Source organism: Desmodus rotundus, chromosome 1 (genome assembly GCF_022682495.2).
Source record: "Desmodus rotundus isolate HL8 chromosome 1, HLdesRot8A.1, whole genome shotgun sequence".
In the NCBI taxonomy this organism is placed as follows: Eukaryota; Metazoa; Chordata; class Mammalia; order Chiroptera; family Phyllostomidae; genus Desmodus; species Desmodus rotundus.
In genome coordinates this window covers 80365953-80389566 of record NC_071387.1, presented here as the reverse complement: position 1 = coordinate 80389566, position 23614 = coordinate 80365953, and the positions used below count along the sequence as shown (strand labels likewise).

At 42.6% G+C, this 23614-nt stretch overlaps 1 protein-coding gene across 1 annotated transcript in view; it reads right to left on the bottom strand.

The window, feature by feature from the left end:
• Positions 1-23614, bottom strand: part of FBP1 (fructose-bisphosphatase 1) — a 33112-nt gene that overhangs the window by 9096 nt on the left and 402 nt on the right. The window contains exons 2-3 of the mRNA XM_024558350.4: positions 12445-12607; positions 3730-3822 (exon numbers count right to left, since the gene is read on the bottom strand). Of these exons, the coding sequence (XP_024414118.2) occupies positions 3730-3822; positions 12445-12607 (256 nt within the window). The remainder of the gene's footprint in view (positions 1-3729; positions 3823-12444; positions 12608-23614) is intronic.

The window sequence follows — 23614 nt, the reverse complement described above, 5'->3', positions numbered from 1 at the left end:
AGTACTGTCACCAAATAATCTTACCCTTTGACACCTTTGCATGAAATAAGAAACGGTAACACTGTCTAAGATCCACATACTCACCTCAAACAGAAAATAATGCCATCAAGTCATGGGTTTGGAGGAATTCTCTTCTTGCCTGACCCCCTTTTCAGTGCATGAATTCCCTCCTCCAAACCCAGCAGTAAATGCCTTTGCTCCAAGAGACTCATTACATTCTCATGTGGATGCTCATGGACCAATGTGTATAAAAAACTTGGCAAAATTAGAAAGCTTCCGGACCTAACCCTTCCCTGTGTATCCCGGGCCACCACCTGCTGTATGTATTGGTCTGTTTTATTCCACACCACCCCATAAAGAGCATAGAGGAAGACACATGGATTCTGGAGACTCAAGGTGGCAAAGGAGAAAGTCAGTCGGAAGTGTGATGGGGCTGTTATGTCACCAGATAGTCTTCCCTTAGAGGGGCAGCCGAACCCTCCTTAGAAGGTCTTACACGACATTTAGCAGAGTCCCCAGTAACTTGGTCAGTATTGTTCAGCTACTATTGCACCCAGAAACCTAGCAGACAAAAATATATTTGATGTCCCTGCCTCAAGGAGTTTATAATCTATACTGAAGATCAGTTAGTTTTGCCTAGCCAGTATCCATCACCCTGCTGCTGATAACTGCACCTCAATCTTCCTTAAGATACTGTCTCCCTCCCTCTCAGCTCCAGGGGTGGGTACATGACCTTGGCCTGGTCAACCAGATCATTGCATGCTTCAGGCCATAGTGATTGGTTGAAGGATGGGCACATGACCTAAGCCAAGCCAATCAGAGCCAAAGAGATGATATTCTTATTGAAACTGTTGGAAAAGAGGCTTAAATTTTCTATGTGAGCTGCTGTGAGGATTGGGTGTGAACCTGGACCTGTTGGCAGCTGTTTTGCCATCAGAGAGGAGGGTAGAGATAAACAGGAAGTGTGTCCTGATTATGTGGTCTCAGTCCCTAAATGCAGCTGCACTGGAAGTATACCTACCCACTGGGCTTTTTAATTACTTGAGCCAATTTTCTTTTCCTCCCTCCCTCCTTTCTTAAGTTAGAGTTGTGACAGTGTCCACTGAATCTTAGTACACAAAACAACACTAGTAATATTAATAGCTACCATTTATTGAGCACTTTTTACGTGTCAGGCACTATTTTCAGTGCATTAGACTTAATTTTCAGAATCTCCTCTTTATGCTTAAGGAAATAAGAGGCAAAGAGTGATTTCCTTGCCCAGAGCTAGTGTCAATGTCAGGAAGCCATTATTAATAGCTATTATTACATATAGCTATTATTAATACATATTCCTGTGCTCAGTTAAGGGAAATAGGTTGAATTCTGAAGCTGCTAGAACACTTTTAAAACTCTGCTTTGAATTATGGGGATTGGATTTTTTAAAGGACACTGCAAATTATAATGCATCCAGTAGAGGGTGACCACGCTTGCAAATGTCTGAAGTTAACATCTCATATTAAAGATGTTTAATTTAATGAAGTGTTTTTTTAAAGGAAGGCTGGAAAGCCATTTCTAAACTTGTAAGAATCTTATTTTCTGAATTTCTACAAGGCCAAATGACGATAGGGAGACAGATTTTGACTCAATATTTGGACAAACATTCTAACTGTGATGGTTGCTCAACATCTCAGGGGAATTATACGCCTTCTGGGTGTCCCCTCCTGAGATGCTGCAGCAGGAACCATGTGGAACATTGGACCACGTGCCCTTGAGGTCTCCTTGGAGCCTGTTCCCATGCATTGTGTGGGCAAGGCCTGGTAATGCTGTTGGTTCCACTTACAGATGTTGTGCTCCTGAGCAGGTTCCCTAGGGAGTTGAGTTCTAGCCCAGAACATCCTTGCAGAAAGCAGGAAAGGCCACCTTTGAAATATCAGGCACATCAATATTTATGCCCAATAAGCCCTCCAATGGTTTCAAATAATCAATAAGCCTTTTGAAAACTTAAGTGATTTAAAGGCACTATCATACTCTTTGTTTTTTCAGTCTTTTAAGAGAGTCACTTCAGGCTTACTAAGTGTGGAGATTCATTGCTGACTTGTAGCATCTTTAATTCAAGCTGCTGTGGCAAGCAGTTTTGATTTTTTTTAGTTAATAGCCAGCGTCCCTCTGTTTTTTAGTTTTATTTCTTTTTTTTCCCTTCCAAGAGTCTTTGTTTGGGGGGTTGAGGTGGAGACTAGGGCTGGCAAACAACATGCTGCTTTAGTTTTGGTTGAGTCATTAACCAGCGGTTTTCCTTCACATTAGGACTTTTGCTACAAACCTCTCTATACTAAAGATGTGATATTTTGCAGGTAAAATTATCTGCTTCCATGTCTACAACAAAAATGGTAAATTTCATGGTTGACTTAAGAAATAAATAAATTATTGCATTTACCTTTCTGATATGAGCATTAGAACCTATTACTCAAATTGATTTGATGTGGGTCTCCCTCTGAGCCCAGACAAAAGCAAAATACACTCCAATGACAAAAGAAAATTATTCCATGGTTGTCCTAATTTCCATATGTATGAAAGGAGGTTATGTGCAATACTAGACAACAAGTCATTTTGAATAATAAAGTGAAAGTCAGGGTCTCACTGCTTAAATTATGGCCTCTGTATTCTAAAATAGGAAAGTGGGAGAAACTCTTCAGTCAGCTCGACCTGTCACCCTGCCTGTTAAGGTAAAGAAACTGGTTCAGCCTCAATGTTATCTGTGAGGTTTTATTGCTAAATTAAATAAGAAGGGCTGAGGCCAAAATGACATTTCAGATTTCATGTTTTATGATGGACCCACAGGTATTCACTCTATTTTGTTTGTATATTTGAGCACTGTTGCACCATTTGTGCATGTACGCACACAGACACACACATGACACATGGCACTTACAGAAAAAGAAGGAAAAGAGAAGCTCTAGAGGTAGAGTTTCCTGCCCAGGTCGCACAGGTGGTAGGTCAGGACAGGGGTCCAGGTCCCCGTGCTGCAGCAGTGTGCAGCAAACTGTCTCCAAGGTGGCCAGACAGGGGACATTGTGGGCTCTACTGTCATACAGTCTCTACCACAACCACGTGGCCCCGACAGTGTGTCATGAAATCACCCAAAAGCAACATGAAAACAAATGAGTTGACCATACGCCATTAAAACATTATTTATAGACAGTGAAAATTAAATTTTATGTAAATGTTAGGGCCATAAAATATTATCCTTTAGTTTTTACAGCCATTTAAAAGTGTAGAAGGGTTATTTTTTGCTCATAGACCATCAAGCAACCAGCTGAATTTGGCCCTGGGAAGAGTCACAGTTTGCAGACCCCTGATTTAGAGGATTTAAAGGACAATTTTGACATAATAATCTCTATTGTTGTCACACTGTCACAATTCTCAGTTCACATGCAATCACCACTGTAACTACCCTCTACAGTCTCTTTTACTATTAACTTCATTTTCTACTATAAAGGAAAACATGATACACTTATGAGTAAACTATATATCTCTTCCCACCCACACTTCACTACATTTTCTTTTAACAACTTAATGTATCTTCACTATGCAGCTAATGGTGAAAAAGGCAAAACTAGAGACATAAACCTATGTCAAGCCTCACAGAGTTTCATGATATACATTCTGGCTGCTGGAACAGTGAAACAGGCCTGGCCACTGGACCTTAGAGTCGATCCCAAACCAGGGGCTTGACACATTACATTTTACCTTTCTGTAAATGCCAAAAATGGTTCCAATGGACACAAGGCAATCGATGTTGGAGGATCCATCAAGGGGATCAAAACAGACCACATATTTACCCTGAACAAAAGATAAAAAGGAAATATAACTTTACATGAAAAATAAACCCATTATAACAAAATAGTACAAACTAAGGGGATAAAAAATGGAATGTAGGGGAAAGTTGGAGAAGTGTTAGTCTTTTTTTATGTATATTTTATCAATTATGCTATTACAGTTGTCCCATTTTTTTTCTCCTTTATCCCCTTCTGCCCTGCACTGCCCCTCCCACCAGCATTCTCCCCCCTTAGCTCATGTCCATGGGTTGTACATGTAAGTTCTTTGGCTTCTCCATTTCCTATACTGTTCTTGACCTCCCCCTGTCTATTTTGTACCTACAAATTATGCTTCTTATTCCCTGTACTTTTTTCCCCCAATCTCCCCCTCCCTCTCCCCACTTATAACCCTCCATGTGATCTCCATTTCTGTGAATCTGTTCCTGTTCAAGTTGTTTGCTTAGTTTTTGTTTGTTTAGGTTCAGTTGTTGATAGTTGTGAGTTTCTTGTCATTTTACTGTTCATAGTTTTTTATCTTCTTTTTCTTAGTTAAGTCCCTTTAACATTTCATATAATAAGGGTTTGGTGATGATGAATTCCTTCAACTTACCAAAGCACTGTATCTGCCCTTCCATTCTAAATGACAGCTTTGCTGGATAGAGTAATCTTGGATATAGGTCTTTGCTTTTCATGGCTTGGAATACTTCTTTCCAGGCCTTTCTTGCCTATAAGGTTTTGTTTTTTGCTTTTGTTTTGAGAAATCAGCTGATAGTATTGTGGGAACTCCTTTATAGGTAACTGTCTCCTTTTCTCTTGCTGCTTTTAAGATTCCTTGTCTTCAGCCCTGGCTGGTGTGGCTCAGTGGATTGAGTGCCAACCTTTAGTCCCCAGTAGGGGGTGCTCAAGAGGCAACCACACAATGATGTTCCTCTCCCTCGCTTTCTCCCTCCCTTCCCCTCTCCAAAAATAAATAAATAAAATCCTTTTTTTTTAAATAAAGATTCTCTCCTCATCTTTAATATTGGGTACTTTAATTATGATGTTTTTTGGTGTGTTTCCTCTTGGGTCCAACTTGTTTGGGACTCTGAGCACCCTGGATTTTCATGTCTAGTTCCACTGCCAGACTGGGGAAGTTTTACTTCATTGTTTTTTCAAATAAGCTTTCAATTTCTTGCCCTTCCTCTTTTCCTTCTGGCACCCCTATGATTCAGATGTTGGAACATTTAAAGTTGTCCCAGAGGTTCCTAAGCCTCTCCTCATTTTTTTGAATTCTTGTTTCTTCACTCTGTTCCAGCTGAATGTTTATTTCTTCCTTATGTTACAGACCGTTGATTTGAGTCCTGGTTTCCTTCCCTTCACTGTTGGTTCTCTGTATATTTTTCTTTACTTCACTTCACATAGCCTTCATTTCTTCCTTTATTTTGTAAATGCACTCAATCATTTCTGTGAACATCCTGATTACCAGTGTTTTGAACTGTGCATATGACAGAGGTTGGCTATCTCTTTGTCACTTAGTTGTATTTTTCCTGGAGCTTTGATATTTTCTTTCATTTGGGCCTTATTTCTTTGATTGGCACACTTGTTACATTGTAAGGGGTGGAGCCTTAGGTATTTGTCAGGGCAGGGCAACCCACTTAGCTGCACTGTGGGGGAGGGGTCAGAGAGGAGACAGTTCTGCTTGCTAGCTTGCTCAGGTCTCGCCCCACTTTCTGTCACTTCCCTCATTTCCCAAAAGTGGATTGTGCCCTTTCAGGCACCGATTCCCAGGTTGGTGGATTTGTGTATGTTCTAGGCTCCTATGGGCCTCTCCAACAGACTCTCTTGTGAGATGGGCAGTTTTCCCACCACCACAACCCCCACACCTTTTTAAGAAATGCTACTCTTATTTATACTCTGTCATGGAAGGAATGAGTGCCATACAAAATGAAAAAATGACTATATATGTATACCAAAACATCATTAGGCAGAAAAAACACAACTTAAAATAAGAGGTATAGATGATGGTAATATAATATAGATAAATAAGTCTTAATTTTCTACGTCATTGATATAGCTGAATCATAATTTTGGCTTCCGTTTCCTCACAGCCAAATGAAGAAGAAAAACAAGGTTAGTCATTTATTTATTTTTATTAACTAGGGAAATAAGGAACATAATTCAGCAAAGCAAAGACATTAAGATCTGAAGAAATTTCTCATGCAGGTCTTATAGATAACACTTGCCATTGCAGTGCACAGAGCTCTCAACAATAGCCCAACTGGACTTCCCAAAGGAATTAACCCTCCTTTGCAGTGGGAACACCAAAGATTCATTCTTCCAGTGGAATTGTCATTAGAATGCTAGAGCTGCCTGGTATCCACACTCAAGAGCTAATGATGCGCATCTCTTCCCAACTCTGCTTTCAGTGATGTCATGTCAATAGCTTGAAATCAACTATGGGACCCTGACTGATATGGCTCAGTGAATTGAGCACTGGCCTATGAACCAAAGGGTTGATGGTTCAGTTTCCTGTCAGGGCACCTGCCTGGGTTGCAAGCCAGGTTCTTGGTTGGGGGTGTGTGAGATGCAGCCACCTGCTATTTCTCTCTCACATCAATATTTCTGTCACCCATTTTCTCCCTCCCTTCCCCTGCCTCTGAAAATAAAGAAATAAAATCTTTAAAAAAAGAAAGAAAGAAAAGAAATCAACTATGGGGAGTATTTAGAAAGTTGATACTGACAATTAGTTAAAATCAGAGATCTTTCTTCTCGAGACAAAACCAGTTTACCAGCACACCACTGGGGTTTTTCCATCTCCAAATTAGTTGCTTTACGATGTGGTTTTTACAAACATTTCAAAAATTTATATGGAAATGTAAACAACCCCAAATAGCCACAGCAACTTTGAGAAAGAAGAACAAAGTAGGAGGGATCACAATACCTGATATCAAACTATATTACAAGGCCACTGTAATCAAAATAGTATGGTACTGGCATAAGAACAGACATGTGGACCAATGGAAGAAAATAGAGAACCCAGAAATAAACCTAAGTCTCTATTGTCAACTAATATTTGACAGAGGGGGCAGAAGCATAAAATGGAGTAAAAATAGCCTCCTCAACAAATGGTTTAGGGAGATCTGGACAGCTACATGCAAAAAAATGAAACTCAATCACCAACTTACACCAGACACAAAAGTAAATTCAAGGTGGATAAAAGACTTAAATATAAGTTGTGACGCCATTAAAGCCCTAAAGGAGAACATAGGCAGGAAAATCTCAGATATTCCATGCAGCAATATTTTCACCAGTATGTCCCCTAGAGCAAGGGACATAAAGGAAAGAAAAAACAAATGGGACTTCATTGAAATAAAAAGCTTCTGCATAGCTAAAGAAAACATCAGCAAAATGAAAAGGGAACCAAACATATGGGAAAATATATTTGCCAATGATACCTCAGACAAGGGTGTGATCTCCAAAATACATTAAGATCTCACACGAGTCCATTCCATGAAGACAAACAACCCAATTAAGAAATGGTCAAAGGACCTGAACAGACACTTCTCCAAGGAGGATATACCAAGGGCCCAGAGACATATGAAAAGATGCTCAGCATCACTAGCCATCAGAGAGATGAAGATTAAAAGCACACTGAGAGACCACTTCACACCAGTGAGAGTGGCCATCACAAACAAATCAATGAACAATTATTGAAGAGGTTGTGGGGAAAGGGGAACCATAGTGCACTGTTGGTGGGAATGCAGACTGGTGCAGCCACTGTGGAAAACAGTATGGAATTTCCTCAGAAAACTAAAAATGGAACTGCCTTTTGACCCAGAAAATCTACTGCTGGGATTATACCCGAAGAATCCTAAAATACCCTGTGCACCCCTGTGTTCATAGCAGCACAATTTATAATAGCCAAGTGTTGGAAGCAACCTAAGTGTCCATCAGTAAATGAGCAGCTCGAAAAACTGTGGTACATTTACCCAATGGAATAGTACGCAGCAGAAAGAAAGAAGGAGCTCCTATCCTCAGCAACAGCATGGATGGATATGAAGAGCATTATGCTAAGTGAAATCAGCCAGGCAGTGAAACACAAATACCCTATGATCTCACCTAGAAGTGGGACCTAATTAACAAAACAAACAAGCAAGCAAAATATAACCAGAGACATTGAAATAAAGAACAAACTGACATTTACCAAAGAGGAGGGAAGAAAGGGATAATAGAGGAAGAGCCATCAAGGAGCATGTATAAAGGACATATGGACAAAGCCAAAGGGGGTAGGTTCGAGGGTGAGAGGCAGGGATGGTGGGGCAGGGGTACATGGTGGGGTAAAAATGGAGACATCAGTACTTGAATAACAATTAAAAAAAGAAATATTTTAATTTAAAAAAGATGGAGTTTCTAAAGTTCTGCTTTGACTCCCAGTGAAGATTGAGGTGTAGGTAAACATGACTTGCTTCCTCAAACAACCACATAAAAATTGCAACTACAAACTATAGAACAACCATCAATCAGAACCATCAGTAATTGAGTTGAATGGAAGTCCGACAACTATGAAATTAAAGAAACCACATCGATCCAGACTGGGAGAAGGGATGGGGATGCTGAACAGGCTGATCCCACATCCACATATGGTGGATAAAAATTTGGGAGGTATATCTCAGGAGCAAGGAATCCCAACCCCACACCAGCCTCCATAGCCCAGGGTTCCAATACCAGGGAGATAAGTCCCCATAACTTCTGTCTGCAAAAACTAGCAGAGATTGAGTAAGTGGAAGAAACCTCTGGAGTCCCAAGCAGTTCCTCTTAAAGAACCCACACACACACTTACACAGACTCACACCCTCTGAGCTCCAGACCTGGGGTAGCAGCATGAAAGGCACCAGTGGCATACTGGAAGGAACTGAAGTGTCTGGAATCAAGGCGAGAGATGGAGGACAGCTTTCTCCCAGACAGAAAGGTGGGCAGAGACCATTGTCCTTTTCTGAACCCTCCACCCACAGAGCTACAGAGCCAGCAGGTGGGTTCCATATCTGAGAGTCCATCAACCTGACTAACAAACACTCTTTAACCCACCCTGAACATGCCCTGAGCCTTCGCTCAACCCAACTTATGGGCCTACCCATAACAGTGGCTTTTCCATATATAAATGGCTAGCTTGGGCTAATTCTTCACAATTTCCTAAATCCTCTCAATCAAGAAACAGCTGGCCTCAGTGAACCTCCAGCCCCCGTATCTCTTGCTAAGTAGCCCAGGCCCAGCAATAGCAGCAACCAGCCTAGGTTCATAGCTTGGCTTCATATGGGAACCTCCAAGCCCAGCACGAGAAGCAGCCATCTGCAGCCTGCTTTGTAGCTCATACAGGGTGGCTCATATAAAAACAGGTGGGAGCTGATCTTGCCCTGTACCATCCGGGAAACCCCAGGGTCAGCACACCCAGTGGACAGGTACAGACCATGTCAGAGCACCACCATCCTTCCCCTGCACAGCTGATCCTCCATGGAGGACAGAGATTGGTGGTCAGTGGTCATAGCCAGTCCTTGTAGCTGACTGGCCTAGGAAAATCCCTCCCATTGATCTGCCAACAGCAGACAATGCTCAACTATAAGAGGAGGGTGTACTCAGCTCATACGGAGGATGCACCTTGAGTACCCAGCTTGGGAGATAGGTGAGGCTGTGCCACTGGACCCTACAGGACACCTAGTAAATTAGGCCACACTACCAAGATATGCAGTCAAAGCAGCTCTACCTAATACATAGAAATAAACACAAAGGGGCTGTCAAAATGAGAAGACAAAGAAACATGGCCTAAAATGAAAGGACAAAACTCCAGCAAGAACTGAACAAAATAGAGATAAGCCATCTATCAGATGCAGAGTTCAAAACACTGGTTATACGGATGCTCAGGAAACTTAGTGAGGACCTCATAGCATGAAAAAGACCAAGTCAGAAACAAAGGATACACTAATTGAAATAAAGAACAATTTACATGGAAACAACAGTAGAGTAGACGTAGCCAAGAATCAAATCAATGATTTGGAACATAAGAAGCAAAAAGCAACCAGTCAGAACAACAAGAAGAAAAAAGAATCCAAAACAATGAGGATAGTGTAAAGGCAGCCTCTGGGACAACTTCAAGCACTCCAACCTTCATATCCTAGGGGTGTCAGAATGAGAAGAGAAAGAGCAAGAAATTGGAAATCTATTTGAAAAAATAATGAAAGAAAACTTCCCTAATTTGGTGAAGGAAATAGACATACAAGTTCAGGAAGCACAGAGAATCCCAAACAAGATGGATGCAAGGAGGCCAAAGGTTAAAGGTAAAGAGAGAATCTTAAAAGCAGCGAGAGAGAAGAAGTTAGTTACCTGCAGGGGAGTGCCCATAAGACTGTCAGCTGATTTCTCCAAAGAAACTTTGCAGGCCAGAAGGGATTGGCAAAAAATATTCAAGGTCATGAAAGGCAGGGACCCACAGCCAAGATTGCTCAGCAAGGCTATCATTTAGAATCGAAGGGCAGATAAATAGCTTCCCAGACAAGAAAAAAAAAAAAAAAAAACCTAAAGAATTCATCATCACCAAGCCATTATTATATGAAATTTTAAAGGGATTTATTTAAGAAAAAGAAGATCAGAACTATGAACCATATAATAGCAATAAATACATACGGATCTACAATTGAATATAAAACATACTAAGCAAACAAGTACAGAGACAGAATAATGGCTATGGGGAGAGTTTTGATGGTTGCCAGATGGGAGGGGAGTGTGGGGGAATAGGTAAAGAGTTGAGGGCATTAAGAAGGACAAATTGGCCCTGGCTGGTGTGGCTCAGTGGATTGAGTGCCTACCTGTGAACCAAAGGGTCGCTGGTTCAATTCCCAGCCAGAGCACATGCCTGGGTTGCAGGCCAGGTCCACAGTAGGGAGTGCACAAGAGGCAATCACACACTGATGTTTCTCTCCGTCCTTTTCTCCCTCCCTTCCCCTCTATCTAAAAATAAATAAATAAAATCTAAACAAAAAAATAAGTACAAATTGGTAGTTACAGAATAGCCACTGTGATATAAAATACAGTATAGGAAATAGAGTAGCCAAAGAACTTATATGCATGTCCCACAGACATGAATAATGGTGTGGGGATTGCCTGAGGGAGTGGGGGTGCTGGGTGGAGCAATGCAAAGGGGGAAATTTGGGACAATTGTAATAGCATAATCAGTAAAATATAATTTAAAATAATAGACTGAAGGCAAGAAGCAAAAGGGACAGGTTAAAGCTAGGCACTGTTTAATTGCCCTTGTACAAAGCAGGCTGATTGCAGTATAGAACTGGTTCCCCCAAAGGGGCTGGGAAGAGGTGAAGCCAAGAGGGTATAAGATGAGCTCAGAGGTGTGATAATTACTGTGTTGGTATAATTATTATTATGCATTCTTATTAAATCCTTGTGTTAGAGATTCTTATCTGCGGTTTTTGCTCCATTAGTGTGCTCCCAAAATGTAAGGCTACTTTCTTCTTTTCACACCTAGAACTCAGTGTTTTGCAAACAGAATATAGTCAATATTTGTTAAATTAAAATGATTTAAGGCGCCATTAAATAAATAAATAAATTTATGCATAAAATTAAGACAATTCTCTGATTCCCTGACCACTTATTCTTAACAAATCACCCTGCCTGATGCACGAGAAACTGTCATCTGTAAAAGGGGAACATGTGTATCTGTAAGGCACTTTATAGTCAGAGAAGTTGAACTGACAGACAATATTGAACAACAAATTCAATCCACATGCCTGAAACTGCCGAGTACCTTGAGAAGCCCAACAGAGAACAACATGAACTTTGAATCTGGCATGTAGTAGTATTTTAGGAATGATGTAAAACAAATTAATCATATGTGGCTGTGCACCTTCTTCAAAAGGTCAAGACTGGGTATCAGGCAGCCTCTATAAGTTCATCTTCTGAATGCTTTTTTCTAATTCTACTCCCGCATGTCCCCAATTTGTCTCACACAGGGAGAGATAGTAAGTAAGCCCATATAACTCCACTTCTAATTTCAAAAGTTTTTTTTATTATATGATTGCTGTTATTCTATAAAAGCTGGATATACTCTTTCCATTCCTTTTTGCAACAATAATTTATTATTGAGCCCTCACAATGGGCCAGGCATTATGTTGATGCTAGAATACAGAGAAGAATGTAAGTCATCCTCTGCCCTCCAGAAACAATCAGATCAATAGGATTCCCAATAGACTGCAATGCACAAATCAGTGATACGAATTGCAAGCAGTTTAGATTGACAGGAGAGTTGGATATGAAGGGTGGGAATTTGGAGGGTGGAGATGAAGCAAGGAGGGCCAGACATTGAATGGCCTTGAACATGACACTGAAAAATTAGGAATGGAGATGAGTATGAGTATATAAGAGTTTCTCCCATGTATGAGTCCACCAGAAGGATGATGACATGAACTGTGGTGATAGGGTATACAGTGATGTACAGTTTGAGATATGATAGTCAGGATGAATCCGTGAAACAGTGACTCATGGTTCAGAAGGAATCTAGGGTGATTCCTAGGAATGCAGCTTGGCTGAACACCTGGAGTCATTTATGAAACAAGGAAGAAAAATGCTTACATTAAAACCCTGCATGGTGGAAGTTCATACCTACCCTTTTCTCAGGTTCAACAATTATGGCTTGCTTATTTTCTTCTGACACAAGAACACAGGTTGCAAAGGATGACTGTAACACGTTAATGACCAGGTCATTGGAGAGGACATCCAGCTTCTTCACTTGATCACCTGTCACGTTGGTAGAGCCAGCAATTCCATACCTAGAGGGAAGAAAAGCCACAAAAATATAAGTGGTGACCACCAGAACATGTAGATGCACCTATAAACTCACTAAAAGTGGCATGCATGGAATAGGATTTAGAAGAAAGAAAAGAAGACACATGGTTTGGAAGATGGGCTCCTGGGGGGAAGAAAATATTGTCATTCACCTGCCCAGTACCTGTCATGGCACCCAGCACACCTTTGTGGTTGAATCTATTTCTCTCAACCATCCCCGCCCCCCTGCCCCCACCCCCGCCCCCGATTAGGGCCTCTAAGGAAGATTTTTAGGTATTTTTTTCCTAATCACACTCCCTCATAAAATTTTACTTTTAATACTAAAGATATGGTGTATATCTGTTTATGTGCTGTATGTATGTGCTGTGTTTTATACACAAAACGATTGATTTTTTCACCCCACCCCCCAGAATCAGTTTTACCCCCAAATGCAGGGTTAATTCTTAATAAATCTGTTGAGAGACACAGCAAGCCAGGAAACCTGGGTAGGAGAGATCCTGAGATGTGAGTGAAGCCAAGGGAGTCTATGTTTTTATAGCTGAAAACATCCTAAAAGAAAAGATACTGACTGGTCCCACCACCTCATTTCACAGAGGCAAGCAGAAGCTCACTCCCAGGCAGCAATGGGCTTGTCCAAACCAGAGCAGCAGGGCACAGGTGCGAAGCTCACTGGGACTCCCAAGCCAGGGCTCTCTTGGTGGCACCTCACTACCACTGGGTCCTAACAGCTAGAGGGACTGGCAAGTCTGGAGTTTCTGCTCTATTTTCAAGGTACCAGCAAGTCAATAATTGTGGAATTCCCAGAATCTGAGTGGCTTGTCCAAAATGTAGCCTAGTTTGTTAGAATGAGAGCGGAGAAGGGTTGTCATAGCCTGGGGTTGAATAGGAGCACTGAAAGGAGGGGAAAGTTTTTAAAGGAAGGTGTACAGAGAAGAACAAGAGAAGAGATTACATGTGAGATGGAAAAGGTAGAAGCGTGGAAGATACCACAAAACGGCTGGGCTGGGAGCAGATGAGGAGGGCACACTTGCGCCAGTTGTCAGATTTCTGTGAGCACTCACGTGGGGACTGATTGTCATGGTATGCACTGCTTCGGCTCCAAAAACGCATTTTCTCCAAACATAACTTGCCTGTTTCTGGCTGGACAACCTTAACCAACACCAGAAACTGTCCAAAGCCAAGTGTCTTGTCTGGCCTGACGCAGGGAGGTAACTCAGTGATCTCAGCACCCCATTGTCCAGTGTCTCCCAGAGACACAGGCTGTAGCTGCAAGTTGATTGATCCCTTGGTCTTTTATTCATGAAATAAGATGATGAAAAGAGAAGAAGCATGAGGAAGACTGGAGGGATAAGAAGCTGTTTTTCCAGGTGGGCAAGGGAATGATGCTCTGTCTCTGAGCTTTTCATTCTCATTCCACATAATCTCTTTCTTATATTAACTTTAAGGCCAACACCGGTGGCGAAAAAAGACAGCCAAATTCTGGGTGGAGCTGGAGGGGCTTGGCAGGGCCCACCAACTGAAATATATCTCCCTGACTGGTCCTACTGGCACCCATCACCTCCCCCTCCTAACTAGGGGTTTCCAGGATTAAAGTCACCGCTAATCCAGGATGATGGATAGGGCTGATAGAAAGAACATGGACATGATGGCAGAGACCTGGCTTGGACCACAGCTCTGCAAGCCCCTCACCCTCACGGAGCCTCCTTTTTTGCCTTTGTCCATGAGAGCATTAAGTTCCACACAAAGCTGTGTGAGGACTACAGGCGACAGATAACTACACAAGGGCTTAGCCCAGCCCTTGGGCCCCTAATGTTAGTTCCTGCCTTGATCTCTAGAGGGAGCTCATTAAGGATCTGCATGTAGAGGAATGGGAGTCTCAGAGAACCCCAAGGCTTCATCCACTATATGCTGGCATGATTGTTTATCCTTTCCTTCCAAGAGGATGAGGACAGAGGGCATGTTTTTCCCTAGTGTCCCAGTTTCCAGCACATAGTAGATCCTCAATAAATACTTGCTGACTGAATGAATGGCATTTACTGAGGAGAGGAGAGACTGTGCCCAAAGGAATGAGAACAGGAGTGATCAACTTCTAAGGTTGTTCCACACCTTGGAGTGCTGGCCCTGGCATGATCCCCAGAGGGTCAGGCCTGTTAGGATAGCTCCAGGGAGGCCCAGAGGCTTGGGAAGGGGGACAAAGCAGGCATGGGAAGGACTGTTTCACACTTTGGCCCACATTCCCCTGGCTCAGGTATCTCACTCAGCAAGATGGGAGAAGGCCAGTCAGCTCCTTGAGGAGCTGCATGAGTGCTCATTTATTCCACAATTACTTATTGGGCCCAATGTGCCCCCCAAAACTATCCTGACTGCTGGGGTTACAGTGCAGAACAAGACAGATGATATCACTGGCCTTATGGAGCTTTTATTCTACTGAGTGAGACAAACAAGAAACAAGTGCCTTTGAATGAATGAGATAATGTCGGATAGCAACCAGTGCTCTGACAAAATGAAACAAGATGCCTAGGGATGGTGGCAGAGGGAATTAGATGGTCAAGGAATGCCTCACTGCAAAGAAGCCATTCAAGCTGAATGATATCTTGAATATTTTTTTTTATTAAAAAGGAGAAGGTATGAAAATACCCAAAAGGAACCCAAACAGTCCACCGGTAATGACTCCACAGAACAACTCCATGTCAGAAATGTATCCATAAACAGGGAGTTTGTTTTTCACACATGTCCAAATGAGAGGGGGTACTCTGTGCACATTTGCATAACTTTTTAAACCTCAGCTCTTTTTTCCCATAGATTCATGGAGCTCTGAAATGAGGGAAAAAGAGACCCAGAGGGGAGGGCCCTGCAAGACCATGTCTGGTTTGTGGGGCTCCTGGGCCAGCACCTCTCCCAACCCCCCAGCCTTACCTCCCACCCCTGCCACCCAGTTCAAGGACAGATGGGTTTTTCTGTGACTGATCCACATGCAGAATACCCATCATTTGTTCAGGGGGAGTAAAGAAAGTGGCAGAGCTCCTGATGGACAAGACTGACTGCATTTTCTGAGTTTGCACACTGAGCAGCTGGCCTAACAAAGGTGAGAAGCAAGTTCTATAGTCCCAGATCATGCCGTGGACGTGGGCTACGAGGGGTTACAGGCAGTGTTGATGCAGCTGACTCGCCCAGCCAAGACTACCAGCTGGGTTCCTCACTGCTGCTCAAGGATTTTAAAGTGGCTCCTGCCCTTGGGTCACAGAGAATGGCACCACCTGTTTATGATGGGAGTTGGGTGAGGCCACATAAAATGCTGCAGGATGAACACTGTGGGGACACTCACTACACCTGGCACTGAAATGACCCATCACAGACACCTGGCCACTTCTCAGGCTCTGCCTCCCTTCAGGGTTAGGTGGTTACTCCTCCCTTCTTTCTCTTTAACTTCCCCCAGAATTGAGAGTCCTTCCTTTGTTTTAACCAGAAGGAATCTTCTTCAATTACCCTCCAGTAGCTTATTAATAACATTAAAAAATCATGGAGATTGATTATTCTGAACCACTCCAACTCAAAATCAGGCACTTTATTACTTTTCTGGGACATCTCATGAGAAGAGTTCCCCTGTTAAAACCGGGTATTAGGAAAGCCTCCGTGAAAGCACAGGAAAGTGACTCTAAGGCAGAAACAGGGTTCGAGAGAATGAGTTCCCAAACTGCCATCTGAGTTTATATACTTTACCAGGTAGTCTTTGCATTGCATCTCAGTTCACTAGGCTATCTGTGACTAGGGTTTCGTGCACAGCCCTGCATTTCTGCTCAGTCATGATGAGTCAGGCTAGGCACATGCTCCATAGGGCTTCTCCCCACATGCCTCAGAGGGACACTCAGAAGGCAGCAAACTGTTCCCAAGGTAACTTTTCACAGGTCAGTGAAAAGTCAGAAGCAGTCAAACTTCTGATGACTTTGACAAAGGAAAAAAGCCCTCGGAAATATCCTTAGGGAATTAAGTAGCTAAATAACACATGGAGTTTATTTTCTCAAGTTTTCAGAACCCTCCCCTTAGAAACAATAAATGTCTGCACTCTGATCAGTCACCATTCCTCAAAGGATAGATGAACAAGAGCCTTCAGCATATATTTCAGTGGCCACTCAGAGGAGCAGTGTAACCACCTACAGAAACAAGAGCAGACATGGGGCTCAGCTCCTGGCGACACAGCGCTCTCTTTTGCTAGACCCGTTTGACCTAGGGCTTGGAAAATTATTCAGCTGAGTTCTAGGCAGACTCAAGGAGAGCCCAGTGCGTCAGGAAGGCTGTCCTGGTTTGGACGTAACTTCCATGCTTGTCATTGTGAACAGGAGAGGATGGTACCAATGACCTTCAATGGGACTTTAGCAGTGTCTTTCACACACCACCCAGCTAATGGCTCATTCTTAGATCAGTTCCCAATGTGCTGTTCCTCCAGGCTAGAATCAGGCAGCAAATAAAGCTGCAGAGATGTGCAGAAATGATCATACAATCCTGTCCAAAAAGTCTTCCAGGGGCCAACTGTGCCCTGCAATCAGTAAAGAGAAACGAGTTGAACAGTTGAAGAAATGGGTTGACCTGAGCATGCCGTAAACCTCTAGGCTTGGCTCCCTCCCCTCCCCTTGCAGAAAAGGAGCTCAGAGCAGTGGGGCACTGATCAAGCAGGGACAGGGACCTTAGTTGTGACTGAGCCAGTGACTTGATCTGCTGAGGAAGCTTTTCCTAAATGTAAGTTGTCACAGAAGGGAAGGCATCATCATGGGCTTTTTTCCATGAGCTGTGACTCCAGACCACTGGGGTCCAAATCCCAGCTCTGCCCACCACATGCTAAGCAACCCTAGGCAAGTCACTCCGCATCTCTGACCTTTGGTTCTTCACCTGTAAAATAGGGATTTAGTATCAATATATCTACATCATAGCATATAGAGAGGGGCCATAAATGATTTGACATGGGTAAAGGCTAGAACAGAGCCTGGCAGATGAGCAAGAAGTGCTCTTGTCCCTGCCCATCCCTAACTCCCCTGGCAGTCACACAACCATGAAAGGCAGGTCCTGACAAGAACACAGCAGGGAGACCTGGGTCCTAATTAGGCCTTTCCCTCTTACTGATTATGTCTCCAGGTGACTCAACTTCCTCATGGATTGTTTCTGTTTTAAAGCTTTATAAGAATGAGGGCTGATCTGTGTGATGCACCTGGTTCCCAGCAGCCTGATGGCAGTCACCATTGTTCTTCATGGAGCACCCCCAGGCACCCATTAAGTAAATACTGATTGATGAGGGGAGCCGAAACCAAGACCTCTAAACCAGTTTTTTGGGCAACTCCTGGGAAGACAGCCAGGGCGGAACTGTGTCACAGGTAACCAGCAACAAAAGAAAGTGCTCCAAGTTTACATACGACTAAAGTCTCACTGTAAATATTATTTCATTTGAGCTGCTTATAACATTTCACTTCCATTTCATTCAATTTAGTTGACACTGCAGCCCAACTCAGCTGGGGTTGGAGGAAATCCCTTCAAGGTTTAAGCCCCTATTGCTCTTCCTCTTTAAACCTCTAGAGACACAAAAGTTATCTTTCTGGAGTTGGAGAGCAAAAATTGATTTGAAAATATATCTCTTCTTTTACTTTTACTGTAAACCTCAATGAAAATCTGAAAAAACTGTAAGTCATTTTAATTCATATGACAGGAAACTCCTTAGAATAACAGGTTAATTTGGCCAGTTTTTATTATCCTTAGAAATTTGGATTAAATATTAACATTGTTTTTAAATTGGCATCTGGTTTCTGGAATGGACTGAGCCATTTCCCAGCCATAGAGTCTATGATTCACGATTTCTGAAGCACAGCCCTAGACACAGGGACCAGAGCCAGGGCCACAGTTAGGGAAGAATTCTCAATAATTTCCTTAATTTGCTAACTTCAGGTCATTTTCTCCCGATGTCAACATGACAGCCGTGATAGCAGGTGGCACTTCGGATAGTACACAAAAGGAATAAGTGGAAAAGCTTGTTTTCAGAACTCTCAACCAGAGAAAAAGTGAGGCAAACTATGATTTAATCCTTATCGCTAAAGTCCAAGGTGACACTGACTTGTTATTAATTGATTCCAAGGTAAATGACCAACCAACCGGTCACCCAGCCGGGAATGTCCAAGGGTCAGATCAGAAATACATTGGAGAGGCACCAACCAAAGCAGCTTTTAAAGGTCACAATCCCCAGCCTTCGCTTGAGTTCATGCCAGCCAAAATGGGCAAATATGATGGAGTGTGGTTGCCTGTGCTTCTGGTATGAAAAGGAAGTTACAATTCAGTCTTTGGAAATGTGGAGAAGCTAATTTAAGAAATATAAAATATAAATCGGATAGTTTCCAAAAGTTTAATGCCATAAACTCTGAAAATTTGAAGGTAAACTGAAGCATATATTAGCTGACCTGTAATTCCAAAATTAGAACTGAAGTTACTTAATTTTTTCTTCCATCTATACAGAGAGGGCCCCATATATAAAAGCAACTGTTCTGGACACCACCTGAGCATGATGGAAGGGTATTTCCTGTAACCTACCTGAGGGTGCAACATTGTTTTAATATATAATGGTCTAGCCTAAAATACATGCCTGCTGTATATGATGTGGGCAAATAATAAGGAATGAAAAGCAAAATAAAAAGATACTAGTTTATAAAAAATAATCATCTTCAGCCTAGAAAAACAATGATGATATTAGTACTCATTTAATGAACTCAGTTTATCCTCACACAAGTCTCTGAGGTTGAAAAATACAGTTGTCTCCATCTTATAAGTGAGGAAACTGAGTCTCAGAGATATTACATCAATTGCCCAAATCCTCACAAAAATTAAATGGCAGAGCCAGGAATCTGAGCCCAGCTCCATGATTCTCTGAAATTTGTTAAGCCTTGTATGTTCCTGTTCTTCTCCATCTAGTCCTGTTTTCTCCTCTTTCTACCTCTGGGCAGAATGAACCAAAATCCAGAGGCCAAATCTTTAGCCAGTGCGTCATTCCCAAATTCCAAACTGGTACATCCAACTACTGAATGGACCACATCTCCAACTGGGTAGCCTTCTAACACCTAAAGTTCAATGTTTCCAAAATGTCAGAATCATCTTCTTACCCTCCCCCGCCTCAAAAAACCAGCTCCTCCTTTGGAATTTTGTTTTTGTTTAGTTCTGTTTTCAAAGGCAGGGCCCTGCTGTCACTTGCTGAGACCCACTCTTTGAGAAGTTGCCCTGCTCACCCAATCTACACTCAGACTTCTCACAGGACCTCCCCCTCCTCCTGCTTATGTTCTAGATCTGGTTGAAATTTTCTTGCTCTGCCCCTTTTCAGAGAGCTCTGAAATGAGGAAAGTAGAGACCCAGAGGGGAGGGCCCTGCAAGACCAGCTCTGCTTTGTGGGGCTCCTGGGCCAGCACCTCTCTCCAACCCCCCACCCTTACACCCCCATCATCCCATTCAAGGACAGACTTGTTTTCCTGTGACTGTTCCACATGCAGAATCCCCACCATCTGCATTCCCCATTCTTAGCTTTCCCTTTATACTTCTAGCCATATCTTCCCAAGATCGATCTGTAATCTTGGCAGTGTCCTACTCAAAAACCTTCACTCTTTCCCCTTTGCACACCCACAAGATATAAAGCATTCACCCTTGCCATTTGATGTTCCCCAATGTATCCACAATGAGACATCCACAAACACCCCACCACGTGTATACCATGCTTCAGTCAAACTGAATGAGCAACTTTTCCAGAAATATTTTCCCACCTGGTACCTTTCCTCATACAACGGTCCAGCCTGAAGTGCTCTCCAGACCTCAAGCCTTATGCCCATCTATTCCTGCCCGTGAGAGATGCCCACCTGATGCTCCAGGATCCTTTGCATTCACATCATGTTTTTGGCACCTCTTTGAAAGCATCTTTCAGAATCTCTATTGTGTTTTATAACTAATTCTATACTTGTATTTTTCCTACAGTATAAACTCTGTGTCATTTTCATCTCTCAGGCTCTTTTAGAACTTTGTATATTGTAGGTGTTCAATAACATTCTGTTGAATTGCATAAAATCAGTGAATTCTTCAAACAGTGATTTGGAAACACGCACAAAGGGAAGTCAACTGAATATGCTTAAAGCAAAAGCTTAAGCCACTGGAGGACCACTTTTGTCCAAAGGAATGGAAGCAGAGAAGTGGGGGAACACTGGAATTTGAACCATGAACTCATCAGGTCCCCCTGCAGGCTGCTGACTGGTCTCATGAGAGAACAAAAGACTGATTGCTCCTCATCTCTACTGACAGTGGGTGGAGGCCAGAAGCAGAGAGCGCAGGCTTCTAGTGCAGGTTGGCTCTAAGGCGATGGCTTCTTGCGATACAAATATGAATTCACATCAAAAATGTAATTAATAGATGAGATTTAGAGTTGGGTCAGCTTTAACTGATTTCTAAAAAATAAAGGGACAGATGTGTGGTTTGGTGAAAAGAGCCTAACCTGAGCCAAAGTCCAGGTCACCTTGTCTTCCTTGGCCTTGGGATCCTCGTCTGTACAAAAAAGGGTGGGACCACATGATTTCCAAGGCTTTCAGCTTAAAAACTATATAATTCTACATCTTATTAAGAGCAAGAAAAGTAGCTAAAGATCAGCTGTTGGTTGACAGAGAGAGAGAGAGGGAATGAGCACTCCAGCGGGCTCTTTGCTGAAACTTCTGAAGTCTCCCTGATGAGACGTCATGGCTGAGCTCCAAAAACTGGTTCCTGTGAGGTTCCTGTAAATCAGCAATCATCTGGTCATTCTGGATGCACGTCCTTCTAGGGCAAGTCTTCACACTAACAAGCTATTTGCAGGCACACTACCCTTTTCATCCAGGACATCAAAGCCAATAATGAATATAATTTGGAGCCCTGACTTGAGATCTTGTCTAACTGCTGCCTCCCTGACTACATGTCATACTGAGACTGCAAACTCCTCTCAGTTCTGGTCCTCCCCGTCAACTGCCCACATGACCAGCATCAATCCACGTTCCATGAATACAGCGCTCTTTGAAATAGTCACATACCTGTGAAATGTGCTAACATAAGGGAAGAATAAAACAGCTGGTGGCATACCCATGCAATGGAACACTAGGCAACAGTTAAAACAAAGGAGGTGGATTTATATGTCCTGCCATTGAAGGATGGTCATTATATATTGTTGAATGATGAAAGCAAACTACAGAAGACTATGTTAACTGTGATCCCATTTTGTTTGCTACTTACATATAGACACATGTAAATATATCCATCTATAAACTTATATGAGTATAAATAAGTATCTGAGAAAATAACCAGTAAATTATTAGTGGAGGACACCCCAGAGAATGGATAGAGGTGGGTTTCACCTTTCCCTTATTGTTCTTTTGAGTGGTTTGAATTTTTGTCGATGAGTGACTCTTATTAAGTACCATAAGATGCACCTAGGTTTTAGAGGATGAAAATAAGAAAAAAAATTTTGAAGCAAAAAATGTGGTAAAATATTTAATAACATAAATAACATAATATTTCACCAATGTAAATGTAAGCTACATTTGGACTATAAGGCACACCCTCCATTTTCCTCTTAAATTTGGGGGGGAAAGTGAATCTTATAGTCTGAAAAATATGGTAGTTTATAATGACAACGACAATAATATTTTTGGTGTCTGCTATTTTGGGGGTCTGCTATTTACCACTATGCAGTCTAAAAATATATACATATTTCACACAGTCAAAATTAGTACTCTTTGTCCAGGTCCCACTATTTGAAGTTTCTTAAAAGATGTGAAATACACAACTCGAAGCAGATCTTGCATTTCCAAGTTTCTCTGGGGGTGTGAAAGGCATAGACACTCTTTTAAAATAATGTAGGAAATGACAGGTACTCTTTTTTTTAAAGGCCTCTTTAATCTATGAGGCCACCTCTACTTTTGGAAAATTAAATTTGAAGTGAGATTTTAACTGAGTATGTTTCCTTTAAAATGTATTATTAAGAGGACCTTCCTAATATACCTGTTCCAGTCCCTCTCCCAGCCAGGCCCATCCCTGCTTGACGTCTGAAAATAAGGGTGACCATACACTCCTTTCTTAAGAGCCAGCAATCCATATTGTGGAACCAGAGCCAAACACTTCACCAGAAAAGGAAGCCAGGTTGCAGGGGTTATACTTTCTCAGATCATCTATGAACATCACACACAAATTTTATACTGTCCCTGAGCGTGTGAAATGTTAGGAAGGAGTGGGGGCAATCTGAAAACCCAAGTACTCTTCAGTTAAGTGACGACCAGATAAATATAAAGTAACCATGCACACCAAAATAAAACAAAGAGTATTCGTGTTAGTTACAGAAGCCTCACAGGAAGGTGCCCTTTGAATTCCCATGTTCTGTGATTCCTTTGCTATACACAAAGTCATCTGCAGATCAACAACATGGTAACACGAACACCACCTAAGGACTTCTTAGAAATGCAGACTGTCAAGCCCCAGTGGGGCCTACTTCACCATTTCCCCGGTGGCTCCTAACAGCACTTGTTTAGGCATAAGGAGATACTGGATTAGAAACCGGACTTGAGACTCCAATTCCATAAGGGGTGAAGGAGATCAAAGAAGAGAAAGGGAAAAGCAAGTACCCTGCCAGCACTTTCCTGGATGAGGCTAGGATGGGTATGGCCAGCAGGCCAGGTGCCCAGCAGCCACCCAGTTTCACCAAAAGGAAGCTGACAGTGGCACCAAGCGAGGCAGGCTGCTCAGCCCCTGTGAGAGGGATGGACGTGGGGTGAAGGCAGGTGTGTATGGGATGACAGGCCCCCAGGTGGACGCCTCCAAGATCAAGAGAGGGGTAGAGGGGAACCAGGGCATGAGTACAAAGCTCTGGAGAGGAGAGGACAGACAGACTGACAACAGGAGGGCCTGAGGACCAGACATCAGACTGTCGGGCACATCGTCAGCTGGACAGACAGACAGGATGCGGCCCA